This window comes from Danio rerio, chromosome 15, assembly GCF_049306965.1.
Source record: "Danio rerio strain Tuebingen ecotype United States chromosome 15, GRCz12tu, whole genome shotgun sequence".
Taxonomy (NCBI): domain Eukaryota; kingdom Metazoa; phylum Chordata; class Actinopteri; order Cypriniformes; family Danionidae; genus Danio; species Danio rerio.
In genome coordinates this window covers 6,726,790-6,751,500 of record NC_133190.1, presented here as the reverse complement: position 1 = coordinate 6,751,500, position 24,711 = coordinate 6,726,790, and the positions used below count along the sequence as shown (strand labels likewise).

Sequence of the window (24,711 nt, the reverse complement as noted above, 5' to 3'; positions counted from 1 at the left end):
TGCGTCGCGCCAAGAGCGCATTCGCTATTTACAGGACATAAAGTAAGTCTAAGTGGAAAATCTGAGCATTTTACTAGCAAACAGTTCACAGTTTTTTTAACAGAAAACTTAAACAGAGCATCTACTGCGTGAGAATGAGAGATAAAGGATCACTTTCACTTTCGCTCCTGGATAGGGAAACCTTTACACACAGACATCAATTAGCCTATAAATAATTAATTGTGTTTGTTAAGGGCAAATATTAGTTTCAAAACTATTTTTAAATTCAGTTCTAATTTCCAGCAAACGAATAAATGAACAATAATAACGAAGTGTGGTGAAAAACCTGAGTTATATCCTAAAACACATGCTGTGCCCCATATGGTCTAAAACTTGACAGGTGGGCAAATCTAAGCTTGTTTTTAATAAAACAAATATAAATATGGATATAATAAATAATACTGCTAATAATAATAACATTATACAAAAGCAAATTGTTATGAATGAACTGAAAAAGCCTCCCGATATAAAGAAGACATAAAAGCAGTGATTTTTCATATTTATGTAGGCTAGAAAATAATATGTTTTGTAATATTTTAATCCTTTATTTTTATATACTATATCTATTCTTATTATATCCTATATATATATATATCCTTAATAATTAAATGTTTTCATATGTAAAGATATTTGCCTATTGCTCTCTTGTGCGTATTAAGCAGTGTGGAAGCGAGGCGCAACTCTGTTTGGGGTTTAGACCGGGTTTGTTTTGGTCTAATGAAAAATCTATTTTAGTTTCTCAAAATATCAACGCGCCAGCGGTCCGCCTCAGAACGCCTTCCTTTTTAGACCAGAACGCCTATGGGCGCACAAATGAGCGCTAATGCATTTGCTATTTAAACAGCGTAGCGCAACGCCTCAAAACGACTCTTGCGCCAAGCTAAAACTACCAAAAGACTATTGCGCCGGGTGTATGATAGGGCCCTATATCATCTACAAAAAAATAATAAATACACTGAAAATCCCCAAAAATTAGGTAACTCAAACCATTTTGAGGAAACCGATTGCAACAAACCATTTAAGTTCAAAAACTAATCCTAATGAGTACTGTGAACTTAATCCAATTGAGTAAATGAAGCAGTTTAAGCACAGTAAAACCCAATAAATGAAGAGAACTCAAACCAACTGAGTACTGTAAACTCCAATAAGTTAAGACAACTTAAACCGTTTGAGGAAACCGAATGCTACAAACCATTTGAGTTAAAAACTAGTCTACATGAGTACTGTGAACTTACTCCATTTAAGTTGAACTAATGAGGTATTTGATTATCTCATTTACTTCAACACTGAGTTCAAAACTCTTTTCAAATGAGTAGAATTAACTTTCAGTAAATTTTGAGTCAACTACACTCACTTCATTTGATAAAGTTGACTGTTTTGCAGTGTAATTAAATGCAATTAATCTTTGTTACGCCTCCAAAGATCATAAGTTCTAGTGCGTGAATGTTTTAAACTCTCTTGAAATGCTCCGTCACAGACCCTAAAAACACACGCAAATTAGAGCTGCACAATTCCGGCTAAAATGAGAATCGTGATTTTTTTGCTTAAAATAAAAATCACTATTTTCTCACGATTCTGTATATGTAAAACAAAAGTATGGTAAAAACAAACATATGGCACAACATCGATAATAATATTATGTGTAGGTCTACTGGTTTTTATAAATAATTCTATTCTACTTATAATAATCCTGATGATGAATTATTATGTTTGAGATTTATGCTTGTGATATATATCACTCTCTGTGATAACAGCTCATGGTCAGCAGCTCACGTGTGATTTCCCGGCCGCGAAAACATTATTATATGAAGACAAAAATGACATTTTTAGGTGAATTTTACCTTATAAATACATTATGTGACTCATTCAACATCATTTGGAGGTGTCAATGTCACTGAGCAACGTGTGTGAAACAATGAAAATGAACTTGAAAATATGATAGGCAGAATCGAAGAAATGCTGGATTAAGATCGTCTAGGGGGTCGAATCGAGATTGCGATCTTTTAACGATTAATTGTGCAGCTCTAACGCAAATAATAAACCTTCATTTTATTTTGGTTAATCTTAGCAGTGACTCTACAAATCCTATGTTTTGTGGCTACAACTATAATCCAGGCTCAACATTGTAAATTCTGCAATGTGATTACTGAGGATGAACACATTGTAATATCGATGCTGAAACGATATAATGTGCAGCCCAAGTTTCAACAAATCTTGAAAGTTAATATTTAAAAGCAGACATTTACAGCACCATTCTTAAAATCATTATTTGACGTAGTTTTTAATTACTTTAACAATATTTCAACGTGGCGGCGCAGTGGTTAGCACGATCGCATTACAGCAAGAAGGTCACTGGTTCGAGCCTCAGCTGGGTCAGCTGGCTGTGTTTGCATGTTCCTGTGTGGAGTTTGCATGGAAGGGCATCAGCTGCGTAAAAAATATGCTGGATAAGTTGGCGGTTCATTCTGCTGTGGCGACCCCAGATTAATAAAGGGACTAAGCCGAAAAGAAAATGAACATTTCAACTTCAAAGTGCAACTGTACCTTTTTCAGGTCAATACACAGTTGCTGACTAATGTTCAGTTCTTAAGATCCTTCAAATCTAAATAAATGCAACTCCAGGACGTGTCCCAACCTACATTAAATCAATCATGAATCACACCAAAACTAATTTGAGGCCATATTTCACAAAGCACTTTGTCATCGAGTAAAAATCAAGTGCATTGAGTGGTTATGAGGGAAAATAAGCAATTTATTTGATCAGCAAAATGCACTTAAACAACCATCTACGCATGATGATTAAGCATATCAAACATTAATCCAACGATTTCACAGGGTATTTGGTAAGAAAGAGAAATGAACACCAAATGACCATAAAGCCTGTACAGGCAAGTGGACACACGCATCTCCTTCAGGCCCTAATCTGAGTCAGCTGCTCTCATTGAGGGGCCCGCTGTCATGTGAACCCATGTGAGTTGGTTCTTACATATTCTCAGCACAAAGATCAAGGGCTCTTTGGTCTCCCTCTTGCGCCCAAGGCATCTCATAGAGACTTTCACATCACATGCTTTCATGAACTGATATGCTCTTTCAGACTGAAACACTGCTTTGAGAACAGCCTCGCACAGAGTTCCCATCTACCGAAGTATAGTACTGTTGATCAGAGATCAGCTGAGTCTTGAACAAGAATGCAAAACCATTTGAAAAGAGTTGAAAAATAAATAGCGCAGCGGACTTAAACGTAAAAACATTCATTCCTTCATTTTCTTTTGGGCTTAGTCCCTTTATAAATCTGGAGTCACCACAGTGGAATGAACCGCCAACTTATCCAGCATATTTTTTACCCAGCGGATGTCCTTCCAGCTTGCAACCCATCGCTGGTAAACATCCACACATCCCCTTTAGGCCAATTTAGCTTACACAACCAGAGGCAACCCATGCCAACACAGGGAGAACATGCGAACTCCACACAGAAATGCCAACTGACCCAGCCGAGGCTCGAACCAGCGACCACTGCGCCACCGTGACGCCCATGTGCAAACATCTATGAGTTATTATATTCTATTTCACATGTTATCTAGTTCCAACGTGTGAATTCAGTTCCTCTCAAGTTCACACTGGTATAGGAACTACAGGTGTACACCTCAATCCAGCGGACACTGTGACAAGCAGTTTCCAATAGAGCACACTCGTTCATTTAGAAGTCTCTATATTGTTTAATTACCATGTTACTTTGAATATTCGATTGGAATTAGCATGCAAATACGACTTGAAAACAACAATAACACTGTTTATTTGACTGTGAACAATGTTGTACTTTGATAGTCATTTGCTGCTAATATGATTTTGCTATTTAGAGTTTGCAAATAATACATTTATGAAATTATATTATTAAGGGAAAAGTCTGAATGTGCGAATATAAAACCAACTTTACCTCTATCAGTTTCCAGTGTATTTAAGGTGCAATACCTGTGAAATTAAAGTTTTTGTGTCCTGTTTTTATATATAATATTATATTTAAGGTTTTATCAGGTCCTGTGCCAATAATCTGTTGACAACAATTAAATAAAATGGAGAACATTGAGTTGAAGTTAAAGAGTTCAGATGCAAAAACCTCAAATTCTTCTAAAATTAGCTTTTTTTTAATCAGACTCCAATGTGTTGGTTCAGTAATATCACATTTATGGAAAAAAAAAGTCCTTTTCCTGGTCTTTAAAGTGAAGTAACTGACTATAAACAAAGGAGGCTGAGAACAATGTTCATTTTCGATGTAAATTTCAGACGGCACTTGAACTCCTCAGTTACACTGCAGGCTTGTTGAAGGCAGTTACAAAATGTTTACGTTCTGTTACAAAACATGTCACAGAAACATATTAAAACGACAGAAAGTAGTTTTCAAAATGTTACCACATAACATACCGTTTGTCCTGGAGTCCCAATGATCATCTGCATGTAATATCCCCTACCAGAGTCCCCTTTTAAATTATTAATCATGTCTAGAAAGTTAACAATCCCCGCTGGATCTGACGCCAGGGACAGTCCACTTTTAGCAGCGGCTTCATTCTTTTGCAAAGGCCTGAGGTCCAGCTGCACAGACGCGTTGAATTTCCCCGCAAATATGTTTAAAGGTATTTTAAACACTGAATGAGACTTCCAGAAGGTGAGAGAAAGTAGCAGTAGCCCGTAGAGCCGCATCTCGCCGAACTTCACGTTGAACAGACTCTCAGCTCTGCTCCAAAGTGCACGACTCTGTCATTGATGTAGTAAGTTCCATTCTTGTTATTAGTTATGGGAACGATCTTCGGCAGAGCTTATGTGAAGCAGACAGATGCCGCGGGGATATAAAGTATGTGTGTAATGTGTTCAATGGATAACTTCCTGAAAGAGCATATGACGGATATGACGAGCATATCCAAACATTCCTGCGATTAATGAGGGCTAGAGGCACGGGAGAGGGATAGACTGCAACAAGGATGTTTCTCAGAAGTTTGTATACAGCAGCTGTTTTAAACATACAGTGGAAATCAGAATTATTAAACCCCCTTTGATTTTTATTCTTTTTTTTTCCTAAATGATGTTTAACAGAGCAAGGGAATTTCCACAGTATGTCTGATAATATTTTTTCTTCTGGATAAAGTCTTATTTGTTTTATTTCAGCTGGAATAAATGCAGTTTTTAATTTTTTAAAAACCATTTTAAGGCCAAAATTATTAGCCTCTTTAAGCTATAAATTTTTTCGATAGTCTACAGGAAAAAAAAAAACATCATTACACAATAACTCAATAACTTGCCTATTTACGCTAACCTGCCTAGTTAACCTAATTAACCTAGTTAAGCCTTTAAATGTGACTTTAAGCTGTATAGAAGGGTCTTGAAAAATATCTAGTCTTATTTACTGTCATCATAAAGATAAAACAAATCAGTTATGAGAAATATGTTATTAAAACTATTATGTTTAGAAATGTGTTGAAACAAATCTTCTCTTCATTAAACAGAAATTGGGGAAAAAATAAACAGGGGTGCTAATAAATCAGGGGGATAATAATTCTGATTTCAACTGTATTTGATACTTTATTTATTTATTTTATTTATCTGTAAGAAATAAGCATACCAGCTTGGATTTAATTGTTCATTATTATTATTATTATTATTATTATTATTATTATTATTATTATTATTATTATTATTATTATTATCATCAGTGTTGTTGTTGTTGTTGTTGTTGTTGTTATACTTTATTAAGATCATTAACATAATAAATATGTTGATCTAAAGACATTTTGTTAAGATTATGTGATCCACAAATAAAAGTACAAATAACAAAATAAAAATTGAAATATTCGAAATAAAAATTGTAAAAAACAAAATTTGTTCTGTAAATGTGTCTCTCTGGATGTTTTCTCTAGTTATTAGAACAAGAGAAAATAGCTGTCAACACGTAAATGCATGCATGGACATTAAAGCTTTTTATTTCATTATATTATATTATATTATATTATATTATATTATATTATATTATATTATATTATATTATATTATATTATATTATATTATTCATTCATTTATTTTCTTTTTGACTTAGTTCCTTTATTAATGAACCGCCAACTTATCCAGCACTTTTTTATGCAGACGATGGAATTCCCGCCTCAACCCATCTCTGGAAAACATCCACACACCCTCATTCACACGCATACACTACGGACAATTTAGCCTACCCAATTCACCTGTACTGCACCGCATGTCTTTGGACTGTGGGGGAAACCGGAGCACCCAGAGGAAACCCAAGCAAATGCAGGGAGAACATGCAAACTCCACACAGAAACGCCAACTGACCCAGCTAAGGCTCAGTCCAGCGACCTTCTTGCTTTAAGGCGGCAGCACAACCTACTCCGCCACTGCGTTGCCACATATTATATTATATTATATTATATTATATTATATTATATTATATTATATTATATTATATTATATTATATTATATTATATTATATTATATTTGTATAGTTTCAATTTTATCATGTAACATGCCCTGGTTATAATATAATATAGTTAGATATAATAATAATTTCTGAAATAATTTTCAGAAATTTGTGTGCAATTTTGACGAACTGCATCTCTTTTTAATGTTTATCGTCTTGTTTCATATTTATTTTCATGTTTTCACTTTATGTACACTGGAAGCTTCTGTAGCCAAAACAAATTCCTTATGTGTGTAAGCACACTCGGCAATAAAACTGATTCTGAATATGACTTGTTTTGATAGGCATTTACAATAATACATTATGTATATAATTCATTAATGACGCTTTTTAAATCAATATATTGAATTGAATAGAATTTTTATTTGACATATTTTAGACAAACTGTACACAAATGCAAGAAAATTGTCGAGAATAAAAACACAACAAAGCCCTGTGCTTGTTTCCACTGTGGTCCTCGCTGTTAAAAAAAAAAAAATATTATAATACAGTTAATCCATAAACCAAACAGTACCTCCACATTTTAAAACAGAAGCAAAATTATTCGCAATGTAATAACATGAAATAACACATCATCATCCACCATGCAAACTAACTATCCTCATCAAACAACCATCTTTGGATGGCTTATTTGAACCTCTTTCAGTCTTATTTTCTTGATGGATTTTGGTTAGTTGTTCCACATGATTGCACTTGTATATAAACACATATTTTCCCTTCTACATTTTTTATAAACAAATATTAAAATCCCAATCCTTAGTACTACACTCTCAGAAAAAAATGCTAGCTACAATGTTGCACCAAAGAAGGTAGAAACCCTTGTCATGAGGCACTACCTTTTTATGGGACAGATTTGTACCTTAAGTCAAAGAAATACATTTGTACCATTGCAGTTTGTACCTTTAAAGACATGATTTGTACCATGGGAAACCAAAATGTACCTTTGTTTTTTAAAACCTGCAGATACAATATTGGATCAAAGGTACAAATCTGATCCATTAAGGTACCACCACAGTGACAAGACACTGTGTCAAAAAAGCTAACCGAACATTTATTTAAAATGCCTCAAATGTTTTGTTTACAATACCTATAGTTTTATGTTTTAACAGTTGTTGGTAAAATTGTAATATAAAACTTAATAATTAATGTTTATTTAGTTTCTATAAACATATTTAAATGATGATTCTTGTTTTTTTAAATATATAAACTTTATTTATTAAAGACAAGTGGATAGCATTTGTTGTATACAAACGTCCAATTTCTGCTCTTTTTCCTTTTTGAACACTTTTGTAAACATTTAACCCCGACACCCCCCGCCCATCCCACCCATACATGCACATAGCCAGTTTTCTTGTAAAACATATAACAGAAGACAGTAATAGAGTAATAGAAAAACTAAAATAATAACAATAAAACAAAATTAATAATAATAGTACAATTTAAAATAAATATATAATTTCAAATAAATAAATAAAATAAAGTAGATTAATTAGCTATAGTTACATTGACATTAATGTGCTACCTACTTCTTGGTTATTATGGTTTTAGTTGTGCTGAGGTTTAACCAATGCGTCTAGTTTAGGGCATGACAGATCCGGAGAAAAAATGCTAGTTTAAAAAAAAATATATATATTAATAATGATAAATCCGACCATAAAATGATTTCTTAAATAATCACTTCTAGAGGTGTTAAATCATCAAAACAGTTTAGTAGTGGCATCCAATGAGTATAAAACCTGTGAGACGAGCGTCTGAGAGAGAACTTAATCTTCTCCAATTTCAGAAGATTTAAGATGTCGTGCAACCAGATTTTGATTGAGGGTGGTTGGTGCGATTTTCACATTAAAATAATTATTTTGCGAGCAACAAGGGAGGAAAAGGCGATGACATTATTTTGAACGTTTGTGACATGAAACTCATCTGGGAGTTTTCCAAAAATAGCGATGTGAGGGTTTGGGTTTAGATTAATGTCAAATATATATGAGATTGCCTTGAAAAATAACTGCCAGAATTCAGACATTTTGGCACAACCAGAACATGTGAGTGAGGTTGCATGGGGTCTGTGAACACCTATTACATTTGTTATCTAATCTGTCCAGATAGAGCTTTAAGAGTTTCTCTTTGCCGATTCTTTTTTTAATATAGAAATTAATCACAAAATCACTTTGCCTTTACAGTAATATTTATTTTCATAGATATTGTAATGAAGAAGGGGTTGTCCAACATTTTTTGTACCTTTCAATTGAACCATAAAAGGTACAAATCAGTATGATAAGAGGTCTTTTCTGTTCCATATGGTACAATTTTTACAGAGGTACAGAACTGTTCTTTAAGGAACATTATTTGGACCACCGTGTACCTGTTTTTCGAGAGTGTATATGAATGCTGTTGCCTCATCATTTGAAAATAGTTCACCAAATAAATAGGAATCACATAAATAAACAGTTTACATATGAATCCCAGTTTAAAAAGAAAACAATCGTTTTTTACAAACAGTTTATATATCTAATTTTTTTAACAACACTCTTTGTGCAAATGTGCTCTATAGGATGATTTTTTATTATTATCTGTAGGTTACATATTTATTTTGTGCCTTTTGCAATTTTTCCTTCATACTCTGAGAGCAGCTATTATACCAAAATGACATAGCATAATCAAAATGGAGTTGAAGCAAAGCTCCTGCCGTTCCAAGAGGGAAATATTATTGGAATTCTTTATTATGAGAGGTTAATTAAAGGAAAGTATGGCTGCTACCATACATTTCAAATAAAGAGAAATTAATTTAAAGATTTTACATAAAATATACCCAACCAACGTATTACTTTTCCAAATTTTCAGATATTCAGAAAGAGTGTTCATTTGGTAAAAACAGTGAGGAATCCTTATGGCACTTCTTTGTTGGTTGTCAGAGTGTGCAATTATTTTGGAAAGACTGTTTTTCTGATTATTATGCTAAAAATAATATGTTGATAACATTTAATGCAAAATAAATAATTTGTTATTTTGAAAATGGGGATACATTTTGTTAATTTTATTATTTTAAATGGTAAATTCTTTATACACAAATCAGAATCAGAAAGAGATTTATTGCCAGGTATGTTCACACACACAAGGAATTTGTTTTCGTGACAGAGCTTCTACAGTGCAACATAACTACAGAGACAGGACAAAAAAACAGATGATAAATATATTTTAAAAATAGAAGCAAGTAGAAGTAGTGAGTGCATAAAAAAGTCAAATGTACACTTTCAAAATCTCCACCTTTATACAAGGTTTTTTTTTTTATCAATGAACATTCTGTTAATGTAAAAATGTAAAAGCTCTGTCTATTGTAAGCTATTATGAATCTGTTTTTGGTGTCTTGTGAATGTCTTTTGTCATTTGTTTTTGTTTTATTTTGTCTGTTTTTTATATCAATTATATTTGGAATTTTTGTTTGTTATGCACAATAAAGAAAATTAAAAATTAAATAAAAAAAAACAAAGCTCCTGCCAATGATTTTAAAAAATAAACATCCATCAGCTTGCCTTGCCTAGAACCTAATTTTCCCCACTCATCTTCGTAAAAACCTTTCTAGTAAAACATACCTTAATTAGATTTTAACATATTATTGAACAAAGCTCGCTGGAGCTTCTTTATATACGTTTTCTTTTACATTGGCAGTCATTTTTACATATTAGCCTGCACTATCTCTGAGAGTCAGAAGAGGGCGCACAACACCACTTTCCAAACAAACCCCCCACCTACCAAATTGTGCGGTAAATGAGGGAGATTATCGGAGTGAGCAAGCTAACAGTTAACTGTCCAAATCGCCTTTACTGGAGCATTGCTTCTTAATCAACATCGAACCCTGATTGGAACAAGATTTGGGAGGCAAACAGAGAGCCAGTCAGAGCTGAATGCTCAGGTATCATTTTTACCTTAAGACAACACCCATCTTTCACAAAAACACTGCCTTTTTAACCCATGCAGTACAATAATATATAAAATTAATATTAAAACAACCAAACATGAACATGTAGGCATAACTGCACACATTTATTAAAAAGGGGCGTTTCCTTACATTTTATTATAAAACTTACTTAATAAATTAAGGCTTATAAACCGCGCATGCGCTCTTCCACTCAGAAACCCTCTTTCATGGCGTCTTCACTCAGAAGCTGACCACCTGTTGTATATTTATGCCGCTCGATCGTTAAGACATGTACGTGCTCTTCCATAGAATAATCCCCAATCCTTGCGCTGGCTGAATTACCCGAGCATCTTTAAGTACATAATGCTTGTCTTAGACGCGGTGCATCTGTTGGCATCGCGCATGGTGATATTATGTGTAGGATAATTACAGGCGAGAAGTGGAATTGGACAATCTGGGATTAAAGGGATAAAAAGAGAATACCGTAGTTTTGTTCCAAAACACAAGCAGCAATTTAGCACCCTGCCCTAATAACTTAACTATGTGAAAATAAACTCTAGTTTTATGTTTTAGTTTAGTATACTTCAATAACATGACAAAAGCTATGTGTTTACAACACCGCAAGTGAGAAAACAATGGTGGTATGATGGTTAATAAACAAAAACAGTGTAATATATGGTGGCAAAGAGATCTCAGACACACTGGTATTTAAGAAAACATTAACAAACTGAGAAAACTAAGCAGATCATATTGACATAAGTACTCTCAACACATGCAGATGCAGAAACATGCTGCAAATATGGAAACCCAAAAGTGACGAACCCAACGGCTTCCTGTGTAGAGTCAACTGTGTTGTCGGAGATCTAAGAGGTAAGAGTTTTGTTTATTTTAACATCCTGGATGTACAGTTAATGGTTTCCGCTACATAGGAGTGGCTGACGTTTCGACACAGTGTCGAGATCCCGAAGCGCAAGTGTTTATAAACACTGCACCGAAGCATGATTCGAAACACCTGTTCACGTGACTAAAGCGATTCAAAGCATTGATCATTTCAGAAGCGTTTCGAGACCTGGAGAATATGCATTTGACTGATATGGTCAAATTCTAGTCAAATTCTAGATTCTGTCTCGTATGGCCTAGTGGACCATGTGTGCGCACGTTGATATTGTGTTTCATATTAATTTTGGGTTTGAATCCCGACTAGTAAAAATACTCCATAATCATGATTTTATGTATTTTAATCATGTTTCTGTTTTATGGTGTAGTCTTGATAGGATACAGCTGCGGATACGCTATCAATTTAGCATCATTTTTGTAACACTGTAAAACAATAATTCATATTTTTACAGTACTGTGATGGGTTTAGGTTTTGGATAGACGTTAATAAAATACAATTGGAAATTTAATCAATAATATGAATAATTATTGTTAACTTCTGGCCACAACTGTGTCTGATCTAGCAACAACCATGTTTTATGACCAAAACAATACAAATTTATTTACAAAGTGTTTATTCGAATGTCAGAGCAATGTTGAAACAAAACGATACAAGAACAAAGCATTACCAACTGATATTAAAGCATTTCAAAATAATTGTAACAGCCTGGCTTTGAACCCATTATCCCTGGATGGTGGTTACGAACTCTAACCGCTCGACTAAACCATTTGTAGGTTTAAGGCTACTAAGTGGAATTTCATACCTCAATTTGCTCGACTGTTTCAGTGCAATACAAATGAAATAACCACCAGGTGTCACCATAGAGTGGGGTTTCGAAAGTTTCGAAGCTTCGACACATTTGCTTCGACTGATTCAGTGTTTCACGAAGCCTCGCTTTGCCCACCACTACCGCTACATTCATTCATCCATGGCGGGGTGCCACGCTAAAATTCATCCCGCCGCGGCTACATTACAGCCTCTCATTCAAAACATTTCATTTTTTAATAGCGGATAATAATCGCACCAAAACGCATTAAAGGGTAAGTGCTTTTCTGTATCCGCAGTAGTGCTGTGCGTCATTTGTTTACCCTTTAAGGTGACGTGCTGACTGACAGGTGCGCGATGCGTGAGGCCAGCAAACACGACATATAGCCGTTTTACTTAACTTCAGGACGCATTAATGCTACTCTGTAGGTCTATTGGAGACATTAATAAATACTCCTATCAAATCTAATAAATGCTGGAGACATACTCGTTACATAAACTAACTAAATCACACTCAGCAGCGTTTGTTTGAGAGCGCACAAGATCTGCGCGCTCTTAAGCAGCTTATATTTGAGGGGGCGTGCAAGAAGTTTTGTGCACAAGCAGAGGAAATAGGCACGTAAGCACAGAGATTCGCATGCTCATAGGCTATTACATAAATACGATCCCGACTTCTAATATTGCGCTCACGACATTTGTCATTGAAATAACGCCACCGGTAGTTGGTCGATCTGTGTAAAAAAAAGCCACAGCTGGAAAAAATCCTTGAGGAAACACTGTTGTTTGTATATTAGTCCTAATAATCTGACAAATTGCACAATTAAAGGGTCACAAAACACCAAAACACATTTTTTGAGATGTTGACAGTCATATATGTGTCCCACATTGCTAAAAACACTATTAGGACACATATTTCACTAAAAGGTTTCAAGCAAATTTGTACTTCCGGTTTAAAATTTTGAAGCTACATTACGATTATGTAATTCTTGTGTAAATTCCAGCGTAGATAGTGGATGCCGATACCGGCCGGTAAAATGTGACGTCTTTGAGTTTTCAGCATTAATTCATGAGAAACACTTAGTTTGAACCAGGTATATTTTAAACAGCCTGATCTCACGAGGAAACGTAAGTATTTTGCATTTTGTCAGTTTAGTGGCTGATTCGGACGAATTCGTACGAATTCAGTCATACGAAAATATACGATTTTAAAAAAGGAGGCGTGGCACCTAAACCCACACCTAACCCCAACCATCATCCGCTTGTTAAGTGCTGACGTGTTGGTGACGTATGTAATACTGTTTCCGGGTCCAAGCCGCCACACATATGAGTTGAGAAATTATTCGTTTATGATCACTTTTTATTAATATCAGACATTAAAGTTAATTTTATATAAAGTCATAGTGTGCACAAAAATCTCTGGGCTTGCTGCATAACAAATACCAAAATTTTAACAAATTATAAAAAAATTTATCACTTTCTGGCCATTGGATATTAGGCATAGACATATATTGCGATCGTGACTTTTGAACGTATTAAATCGCTTTGTAAACGTTTGTTATTACCATTTCATTAGTCTCCCCATTCAGTTAAATAGAGCACTTGGACCCGGAAGCCGCTTCACATGACGTCACACTTAAAGAGCAGATTGGGTGATGAGCAAATCGTACTAAATTGTATAAATTAGATTGTGCGAATTTATACAAATTAGCCACTAAATCAAGAAGTTACGAATCGCGGTGAGATTGAATTGATTTCAAACCTGTGAGAAGCACTGAATTAAAAATATAATAATAATAATATTTTTATATGTTTATATAATTGAAGACAAATAAACAAAACAGAAATGAACAAATTAGGACCAAAATATAAATATATTGTAGCATATGTGTTCGCATACAGGGATAGTGCTTCTTCATCCCTTTTTTTCTCTTATTTTTTTGTCCTTCTCTAACATTTCTCTGCCTTTAATATATTGTTAATTTAGTTCTGCTGTCGGATTGTTTATGCTCATTTTAAGCAGTTTTATATCCCCAGTGTGTATTACTTGAGTAACTGTGAAATTGAATCAGGCAGTGTTTCTGCTAAAAGCATGTTTAAAGATTCATCATTAGTAACTGGTAAACTCTCACTGTTGTCTATTTAAAGAAGAGCCCCACAACAGGATAACACATCCAGTTTATTAAGATATGTTTATTAGTGTTTCTCTACTCTTTACTTTGAAGAACCGATGCAGTTACACTTTCTTTGATGGTCCAATTGTTGAATTTAAGTTACATTGCATCTACATAATTGTAATTAGATTATAAGTAGACTGTTAGGTTGGGGTTGAAGTTAGAATTGGGGTTAGGGTTAGGGTTAGTGTAAGTTGACATGTATTTGCAGAGTTTACATGTCTGTAATCATAGGAAAAAAGAAAAATGTCTCTACCATAATCTATGCAAAAGTCATTGTATTCCAACTGATGAGAGGTGCTGTACAAGCCACAGGGACCGATCATTGTTTTCATGTTTCACTGTTCTTTTGTTTGATCAAACATAATTCACTGTGTTTGGACCACATCAGACATATAAAAGGATTACTTATGCACATCACCTCAAAATCAGAGGAGAATGGCCCTATAGGGCACAGCATAAGGTAAAAGATGACAGCTGTCTGTGCTATCTGGGGCTGCTTATTGATCATGAATGTATTGTTTACATTTCTGCGCCATGGACACACCACGATTCATTCAACAACTGTTTGATATGTGAATATAATTCAGTAAAAAGAATGCTAGAACTGTATGAGCACCGGCAAGAGCTTTCATTTGAGCTATAACTTGTACATGTGTCATTAAAAAAAATATGAAAATGAACCAATGTAAATTACCTAGCTCGGGTATCCAAAATACTGTGTTTAAGTGTAAATAACTTTTATACAGTAGAATAAAAACCAAAGTGATGCATATGCGCATAACATATAGATTCTACACTTTCAAACGACACCACTTACGGGGGTCTGGTGCAACGCTAGCCCTTTAAATCTGAAAGCGAAAGTCGATGATGTCACCGCAGAGTTAAAGTGGTTAGTCAAAATGTGTAAGTTATACAGTGAAAACAACGGCTAAAGAGATTCGAGAACTTTATTATATTTTATTATAAACTGTTTGCTTATGTATTTGCTGCTAATGTATATATTTATTTTTTCTTTTGTAATTAATAATAATAAAACATATTACTGACCTTTTAACTGTTTATTCACAATGAAACAGCTCCAAATAAACATATTTAGTTATTTCTGGATTTTTAAGGGGGGTTTGGGTCCCTTATTATGGTGGGAATAACCCTTATTTTCACATCCCAATGTTGACTGGTATGTATAATAATAATGTCTGTTTGAATATGACTCGCCTATTAAATATTCAAACATGTGGTGCTGTGATCAACAACCACTAATACAATCTGATTCTGAATATATTTGAAAAGCCCACTTAAAGTTAAAATAATTATCAATATTGTGCATATTGAATATCACAACATGTTGCATTATTGAATTTCTACCTCTAGAAGTCCCCATACAAATGTGTGTTTGGACTGACAATATGTGCACACGATCTTAGGAAGCAACTTGACAAAACAGTCATTATTTTTAGTATGGGAAAAAGCATGCACATGGTTCCAGAAGACAAGCTTATCTAGCACAAAATATTTCATAAAATGTCACCAAAATGCTGTATCTAAACGTTTTAATCAAATACAAAATGTGATGGAAAAACTGCTAAAAAAAAAGGGTCATCTTTTAGAGAAAAAGAACCCCCCTTTCACTAGACTGGCTACGGGCCTGAACCATAGCATTCACCTGGGTTTGGTGTAGCTGTCCGTACTGCAGTGTGCATCGCTGCGCACTACACACACACTGCCTGACGACCCACTCAGCTGGCAGGGTTAAGCTCACCGTCCCTGTACCTGCCAGCTTGCTCTCTTAAGGGGCATCGCCCGCTTGCCATCTCTGAGGTATCACCCTCGCCCGCCATCTGCGCCCCGACAGACGCTCATACGCCACACTGCGCCGCAGCTGTTCCCAGGACAGCGGGAGGTCGAGTGGTGAAGTCTTGCTGCCACCCTCGCTGCCTCTCGGTGCCCCCTGGGGCCCAAGCCATCCTGCACTCCGCATCACAAACACCTTCTGTGATATGACTGCGAGGAGTGTTGATCACTGACTCTGAGGAACTAGAGGACATAGAGGAGAAATGCTTTGGTTGGCTGGAATCGCCATTAAAAGTTAAACCCACTTAGGCTACGTTCACACCGATAACCTTCTGATTAAAGGGATAGTTCACCCAAGAATCACTCAAGTGGTTCCAAAGCTTTATGAGTTTACTTCTTCTGTTGAACACTGTTTTGAAGAAATCTGAAAAACATTGACTTACCGTACGTTCATACCGAAAGCGGCGAGAGCGTCCAAGGTCGCTCTGGCCGCCCTGGCGACAACGCTTTCTGCCTTCAGCTCCTGCGGCGAGATTGTCAAAACTCGCTACATTGATCTCATATTTAAAGGAGCCGTTGCAGCATATCAGTTACATTCCTGCATAAAACATGTTTCCAGCGTGAAAATGTTGCGCACTTCTTATCAAATTCATACAACAATGGAAGATCAAGTTGCGTGTGGTGTGGCTTTGCTCTATTTATCCAATATGTGTCCATATGTTTGAAATAGCAAATAAAAATTGTAAATAATTGGAAATCCGGCGACCGCAATAATCAAACCCTTGGGAACAACTGTGGTCGGAACCAAAGTTCACAGGTCTGTGTTCTCTGAACTGCTATCAATCGATGGACGTCTACATTCTGATTGCTTGCCGCCGAACAGCGTCATAGCTCATTACCATAAAGTTGACTTCATTTCAACTCTCCTCGACGCTCACGCCGGCGAAGACGCGCTGCGCTGCTCCTCGCCGCCTTTCGCCGCCGGCTCTCTTTGAAAAAGAATGACTTCCGGCTACTTTGCCGCTCTCGCCGCTTTCGGTGTGAACGTACGGTTACATAGTATGGAAGACTACACTACTATGGAAGTCAATGGTTACAGGTTTCCTGCTTTCTTCTGATTATCATCTGCCCGTGATTTGTCCTCTATTCGTTGGTTGACCGTAAGAACATTTAAACTAAATCTGATTAACTTGCACCATTTAATTAGCTTTTAATAATAAAACAAACAAACGAGGTTACATTAGATTTAAAATGACAATTTTTAAATTGTGCCCATGATTCCTCCTATCTTCTTAGATAAGATGGCGGGCCAAGTCAAAGGTTACTGTGGGTCAACTTTGGCCCGTGGGCCCGAGTTTGAGCATCCCTGCTTTAAGTGTTCAAACCTGATTTCTTTTCTTTTTAAATGTGGCCAAAATCAGAGCCATGTGTGAACTAGGGCTGGAGAATGTCGACCTATTTGGCATGATACGATGTCTAATGTGAAACATCGCGATCGTCATCATGTGAAAAGTGGGGGGGGGGGGATGGGGATGAAGAGCAAGGAGGGATCTGGGGGTGAGAAGGGTGTGCGACTTATTTGAGGACCGGGAGGGAGACGTGCTATTTTCAGGAGATTATCACTCGTTTGCTGGCTTTAGGAGTCCTACAAATGCAAAGAAACTCCCCGACCCTCCGGGAGACTTGGGATGTCTGAATATCACGTTTAACAACTATAGTGAGCTGCGATCCAGCGATACATCCCTCATAAACTCTCAGATGTGCACTGCTCTCTGCCTGGAGCTCAGAGGAGCGCATGACAGCGTGTGGCTCTGTCTGTGTTTGTATGTGTGTGTGGTCACGTGATGTGCGTTTTCCGCGGACGGAGGGCTATTCAGAAATGCTAGGTAAAACATTTTAACACTAAGATGTATTAGTGTAAACAGGGCCTGAGTGTGTGTTTTTCACAAGCGGGTTTGCTACTGGGGCAGGGCGATGGATCGCGATGCAGGCTCAGCATCGTGTTGTCTATTGGCATCTTCTATCGGCCCAACCCTAGTGTGAACTGAGGACACGAAAGTTCAATAGCAAATATTGCATTCAGCATGCTGTCATGTGTTGATAAACATGGAGGCTAATGAAATCAGTGTTTATGGTTTTAATCTTATTACCTAAAATCCATGGGAAATCAAAACTGACGTGTTTATTTTGCTGGTGCACATTTACTGTAAAACTCAACAGTCAACTTATCAAATGAAACGAGTGTAGTTGACTCAAAATTGACTGAAAGTTAATTCTACTCATTTGAAAAGAGTGTTGAACTCAGTGTTGAAGTTGAGTAATCAAATGCCTTATTTTTTCAACTTAAATGGAGTAAGTTCACAGTACTCATATAGATTAGTTTTTAACTGAAATGTTTTGTTGCAATTAGTTTCCTCAAATGGTTTGAGTTGCCCTAACTTATTGGGTTTTACAGTACTCAGTTGGTTTGAGTTCTCTTCATTTATTGTGTTTTACTGTGCTCAAATTGCTTCGTTTACTCAAATAGATTAACTTCACAGTACTCATTAGGATTCATTTTTGGGCCTAAATGAACTGTTGCAATCGGTTTTCTCAAACGTTTTGTGTTACTTTAAGTTTTTGGGTTTTTCAGTGTTGTTATTCTTTTAGTGAACAATTAATCCATGCAAGTCCATCCAAATTTTGGTCAGTTCTGATCATTTGCTTCTGTGTTTGGAGTGGCTGTCAGTTTGACAGTTTCAACACAATATTCTTAACCACGTCCCTACCGTTAGTTTGCCATGATGGGCAAAATGAAAGCCCCTCCCCTTACACACTACTCAGTTTCTGTTAGTAGTACATAAACATACTGGAAGAAAAGTCTCAGAAACTTCTGGTTAATGCAGACTTTAGTCTTTAATCATTTGTGAATTCGTTACTATCATTATTTTCCTTCTTTCCTTATCGTTAGAAACTTGGTTTCAACTTGTAGTTCACTATAAGAAAATATGATCAAAAAGTCAAGATGACAAATGTTTTTTGTTACTTAGGTTATTCAGATTTCAACCTTATTATTAAAGCTATACACATTTTAACTTGATGTTTTAAGTCTTCAATTAAATTGATTAGTTTAAATGATTCCACTTAAAAGTTTAAAGCAGCCACAAAGTTCAAGCGATAAGAAAGATAATGTCTCTATTACTTATTTATCACTGGGCGATGTTGTGGCTTAGTTTTAGTTAGATTTGTGCTGTCAGAAAAGGTCTGAGCATAGAAATATGCACAAATAAGCTTATTAAATAAACCTGACTCTTTTTATTATTATTTTATCTTCTGCTGTTTTCTGGCTTTAAACCAACCCTAGAAAACTGAACATATTTTAAGTACTAGGGCAGGTACCAGATAAGACCACCTTTTAATATAGATTTTGGGTTTTAGACAACTTTGCTGGCTGGTTGCTTTTAATACCACAAAAGTGATCTTTTCAGACAGGACCTGGGGCCTCATTTACGAAGACTTGCGTTGAGTTCTTACTAAAACATTGCGTACGGACAAAGCTGTAAATGTGCGTATGCAGTAAAAAATTCTGTGTATTCTGAATCCCACGCATATTCTCTTTGTACATCCGAATAACCATGAAATTGAGCGCAACATGCACTAGCGCAAAACCCCTCCTTGCCTCCTCCTCATAAATATGCTAATGACTCTACTTCGGCCAAACCAATCGAAAAAGCAATGGCAAAAGCAAGCAAGAAGAGAAACTTCACAAAATGTGAATTGGAGGTGCTGCTATCGGAGGTTGACCGGAGAAAAACTGTGTTATTTGCAAGTTTGTCCTCCGGAATTAATAACAAAAGAAAAAAAAAATTGCTTGGGAGAGTTAAGCTAACACGGTTAACACAGTGGGGTCTAAAGATTTCACTGTGAGTGATTTAAAAAAGAAATGGAAATCCTCCAGCTGACACCGACAAGAAGTTCATCAAACTGGGCTGGGCTCAGTCAGAAGCACCGCTGAAAGCTTCCGTCAGCCAGGTTAAGTTTCTGGAGGAGTTTATGAGCTCACAGAGCACCTCTGAAAGGATGTAGTGGACTCAGACACGACCCTAAACGTATCAACGCTGTTTTTCTTCATAGAGCACATAAACACTGTTATTTTCTTCAAAAAATCCATGTTAGCCATTTAGCTATGAAGCTAGAGTCACCGAGCAGACAGAAGCTCTGCCCATCACGCAAATCCGCGTCTGATCTGAATTTGACGCGCGAGTGAAGCGAGTAAACTCAAATGTTCACACGGCTATTTACGCGCGAATAGCGCGATTTATCCGCGCGTTCCGCGTCTGGTGTGAACCAAGTGTGCCGCAAGCCTGCGTTTGAGTGAAGGTCTCGGCCGTTAGATCGCCCCCTGGGGGCTGGCTGCAGAACAAGTCATAAAGCCCGCCTCCTCCGTGTTAATGAAGGAGACTTGAGCCCAAATAAAAAAAATTATTACACTTGCAATAAAATGTCCCGAAAGATGGTTCTGGTCGATTAAGGCACTGGTTATTGTGCTGAAATAGGTGCAGATCTTCATTTTTGTAAACAGTTTGTTTTTAGCAGTAATTTAATGCTGGGCGTGTCATCGTGATTGACAGCTGTGATTAACAGTTTCTCAAAGCAGCGCGTCTGAGCTTCAGCAGGAGACTGAAATGTTATTATTCGATTTCTGTGTTATTTTACCATGACAAAATGAGTTCAGCAGTAAACTATGGTTTCTGACATACATGATCCTGGTGGAACACTGTTTATTCGCTAAGTTCAGGGCTTTTTTCGGGCTTTATTAGTTTGCTGATTCACGCCTAACCACCCAGATAGCAAAACACAGTTCCGGCTAGATTCTCGCCTGCCGGAGACTTACCCCTCAGAGCTCAGACTGACTACCTCTGCTGGACCTACTCCGGATGCCTGGACTCACTACCCGATTCCAGCCCGAGTCAATCGAGCCAGATGGGGTGGCCGAGCGAGCCGGCGCTGCCGCATGCGAGCCGGAATCAGCCTGCGACGCCGCGAGAAGGTTATGCGCTGCGGTCCGGAGCTGGCGCGATTTAATATATAAAACCCTCATATTTTTTAACGTTATTACATCCATTTGTGTTTATATGACAGCAAACGCATGCTGAGAAGTTCGGGGGGCGTGGTTGATTTTAAATAAAGCGTTTGGTTGGAAGCTCGACTCCGCTCATTTTCGCGGCTCCTCCTCTGGCTCCATCAGACAGTCCTTCTGCGCATGTCAAGGCTCCAATTTCAACAGTCTTTTGCGGCAGTTTGTGCCCGTCAAGCAGGCGTTTTGCCCTCAAGGCGTTCAATGGGAAAAAGGGCTGTCGCGTTGTCCATATTTTTTACAGTCATTGGTGTGAACACAGCACGATACTTTGTAGTGTGCAATTTTACATAATTGCCTCTAGGAGTCGCCAATGGAAATTAAAAAAACACACACAAGTAATACACGAACGTCAATTGCCGTGGCCCAACACACATTCTCATGTTAATTTCATTGTTAGTAAATCCAAACGTGAGCGTAGCGTTTGTGCATTGAGCATTTACGTAGCATTGATACATGAGGCCCCTGGTGTCTTATTTTGCACATCTTGTCATCATCATCTCACTTGTGGCATAATTTATGCTGCTTTTGTTGTGCTCTGTTGTTCACTATTAAAGCGAGCATTCTTCTGCATTCTTTAATTTCCCCATCACCAGTAGATCACATAAAAGGCTTTCCCCTCACATTGGTGTGTTTATGCTTTATGCAACTGACACTGTTCAGTAAATCTGGCATTTGATGTGTTTGGTTTCCAGTGTCATTCACATTCAGCTGTGCAAAACATATATTTTTGTTATATCATATTTTTTAATAATGTATCCTAGCATACTTTTAAAAACGCTTTCCTAGTAACACACATGTTTGTACTGTAGTTGTAGCATGTTACTATCTGCTGTCTTTTGTTTTCTTATAGCAGTTAACATTCAGTGAAAAATAAAGTGGATTCAACAGACTTTTGTTTACCAAAGTGCCTCAGCAGGACTTCCAAAGCATCATATTTAATAAACTACAGCAAATAAAAAAACAAGACTTTTTCAGTGACACAAAACCACATATTGAGTAAAACCACCAAGTACAAAGCAATGCTTCCATTCATGGTGGATGCTGAATCATGCAGAAACTATTTTGATTTGTTTGTAAATTAAATGAAATAAAAAATAACAACAATTTATAATGATTAAAACAAAATAAGATGCGATTGCTACAGTGAGCATTTTGTGTTTCTTTGGTGTTAATAATATTAATATTTAATCACCAGCAGTTTCATATTCATTCATTTTCTTTTCGGCTTAGTCCCTTTATTAATCTGGGGTCGCCACAGTGGAATGAACCGCCAACATATCCAAAATATGTTTTTACGTAGCAGATGCCCTTTAAGCTATAACTGGGAAACACCCATACACTCCCATTCACACACACACATACACTACAAACTATTTAGCCTACCCAATTCACCTGTACCACATGTTTTTGGACTTTTGGAGGAAACCCACGCGAACACGGGGAGAACATACAAACTCCACAGAAATGCCAACTCACCCAGCTGAGGCTCGAACCAACGACCTTCTTGCTGTGAGGTGAATGTGCTACTGACTGCGCCACCATGTTGCCCGCCACTAGCATTTTTCTAGTATAAACTAGCATGTTGTTAGCATGAATTTAGTACGAATTAGGATGTTGCTAGTATAATCAGTATGCTTCTAGTATGGATTAGTATGACCAATGTAAAGTCAATAGGCAGTTTTATACAATGGAAGACTATGAGACAGTGACTAAGGTGTCATAAGGGGTTGCTAGGGTGTGGCTAGTAAGTTAAAAGATTATCAGCGATTGGCAGATTAGTCTGAGTTAATTGAGCCCAACCATAAGTATGAGGTCACAAAGTTTGGCCCAATGTGAAGTCAATGAGACTTTTCAGAATTATCTGGGACAGTTTTCGGAAAACCGTCGGATCAGTTGGAAAGTCGGATCAGTTGGAAAAGATATAGCAAACCGGGTCAGAGCAATTAGAACACAGGTGTCAAACTCAGTTTCAAAAGGGCCGCAGCTCTGCACAGTTTAGTTCCAACCCTAATTAAACACACCTGATCAAACTAATTGAGTCCTTCAGGCTTGTTTGAAACCTACAGGTAAGTGTGTTGGAGCAGGGTTGGAACTAAACTGTGCAGGGCTTCGGCCCTCCAGGAATTGAGTTTGACACCCCTGAATTAGAAGGTTTGGTGTTAGTTTGGTGGTTGTAGTATGATTGGTCTTTGACATAGGTGTCAAACTCAATTTCTGGTGGGCTGCAGTGCTTTAGGCTTGTTTGATACTTACAGGAAGGTGTGTGGAAACAGAGTTGGAACTAGACTCTGCAGGGCTGGAGCCCTCCAGGAAATTAGTTTGACATCCCTGGTCTAGGAGGAGCAGTGGCGCCCCTAGAACATTTTCTTAGGGGTGGCCAGAAGAGGCCACACTAAATCTTTGGGTGGCACACAAAAAAAACGAAACAAACAATGAATTCAGTGTAATGTTATATCTTTGTTTCTGGTAAATGAAATAATGTGGTTTTAATTCATTTAGCAATTTATTCATTGAAGTAATTCAGCAAGTACATGTGCAAATATTTAGCTTAAAAACACTTTTCATATATACAGTTGAAGTCAGAATTATTAGCCCCCCTGTTAATTTTTTCCCCAATATCTGTTTATTGGAGAGATTTTTTTAAACCCATTTCGAAAGATAACAGTTTTAATAACTCATTTCAAATAACTGCTTTATTTTATCTTTGCCGTGATGACAATAATTAATACTTGACTAGATATTTTTAAGACACTTCTGTACAGCTTAAAGTGACATTTAAAGGCTTAACTAGGTTAGGGTAATTAGGCAAGTTATTGTATAACGATGGTTTGTTCTGTGGACTATCGGGAAAAAATTTGCTCAAAGGGGCTAATAATTTTGTTCTTAAAATGGTGTTTAAAAAAAATAAAAGCTGCTTCTGTCAGGTGTGTCTGTATAAAGGACCCAAAAGCAGAGGAGTTCAATTCAATAGGGTTTTTTAATAAAGTAAGCAAAAAAGAAAGTGACTCAGCGCTTGCTGAGATCCCAGAGCAGATCTTGAACTTTAGTAAAAAATAAACTGAAAACTGGACCACAGGCAATGTTCAACAGTACAGGAAAAATACCAACAAAAATTAGTAGCACCACATGAAAAAGAAAAATCAGGAGTGGGCTAAATTTCAATCAAAAAATAAAGTTAGTTTTTGGTCCAGGCCTGGTAATGCAGGAGAAGGGCAATGGCAACGCAAAAGATCAGCTCTCCAGTAGGGCAGACCAAATCCGGGATGGATCCAGGGAACTGGACAGAGAACACAATGATAATACAACAGACCGACAAGAAGGCTGTAAGAAATCCAACACTCTGACAAAAGGAGAAGCGAAACACACTCAGATATAGGAGCAGCAATTAGCAGAAATGAAAGGCAGCTGGCAGTAACATGTGAGGCTACTAATTGTAAAAGACGATCAGCTGAGTAAAGTTACACAGCAATTTGGAGACAAATTAGAATGTTGTC

The 24,711-nt window shown here is 36.9% G+C and overlaps 2 protein-coding genes across 4 annotated transcripts in view; one reads left to right on the top strand and one right to left on the bottom strand.

Annotated features, from left to right (window-relative positions):
- Positions 1 to 4,945, bottom strand: part of bace2 (beta-secretase 2) — a 47,736-nt gene extending 42,791 nt beyond the window's left edge. For 2 of the 3 annotated variants that reach the window (XR_012390483.1, XM_009291473.4), the window contains exon 1: positions 4,459 to 4,945. Coding sequence is in view for 2 of the 3 variants with exons in the window: in XM_009291473.4 (XP_009289748.1) it covers positions 4,459 to 4,734 (276 nt within the window). In the remaining variant the exon portion in view is untranslated. 3 annotated transcript variants of the gene reach the window in all.
- The window catches only part of atm (ATM serine/threonine kinase), a 537,450-nt gene that overhangs the window by 195,832 nt on the left and 316,907 nt on the right, over positions 1 to 24,711 (top strand). The gene's annotated exons all lie outside the window — the stretch shown is intronic.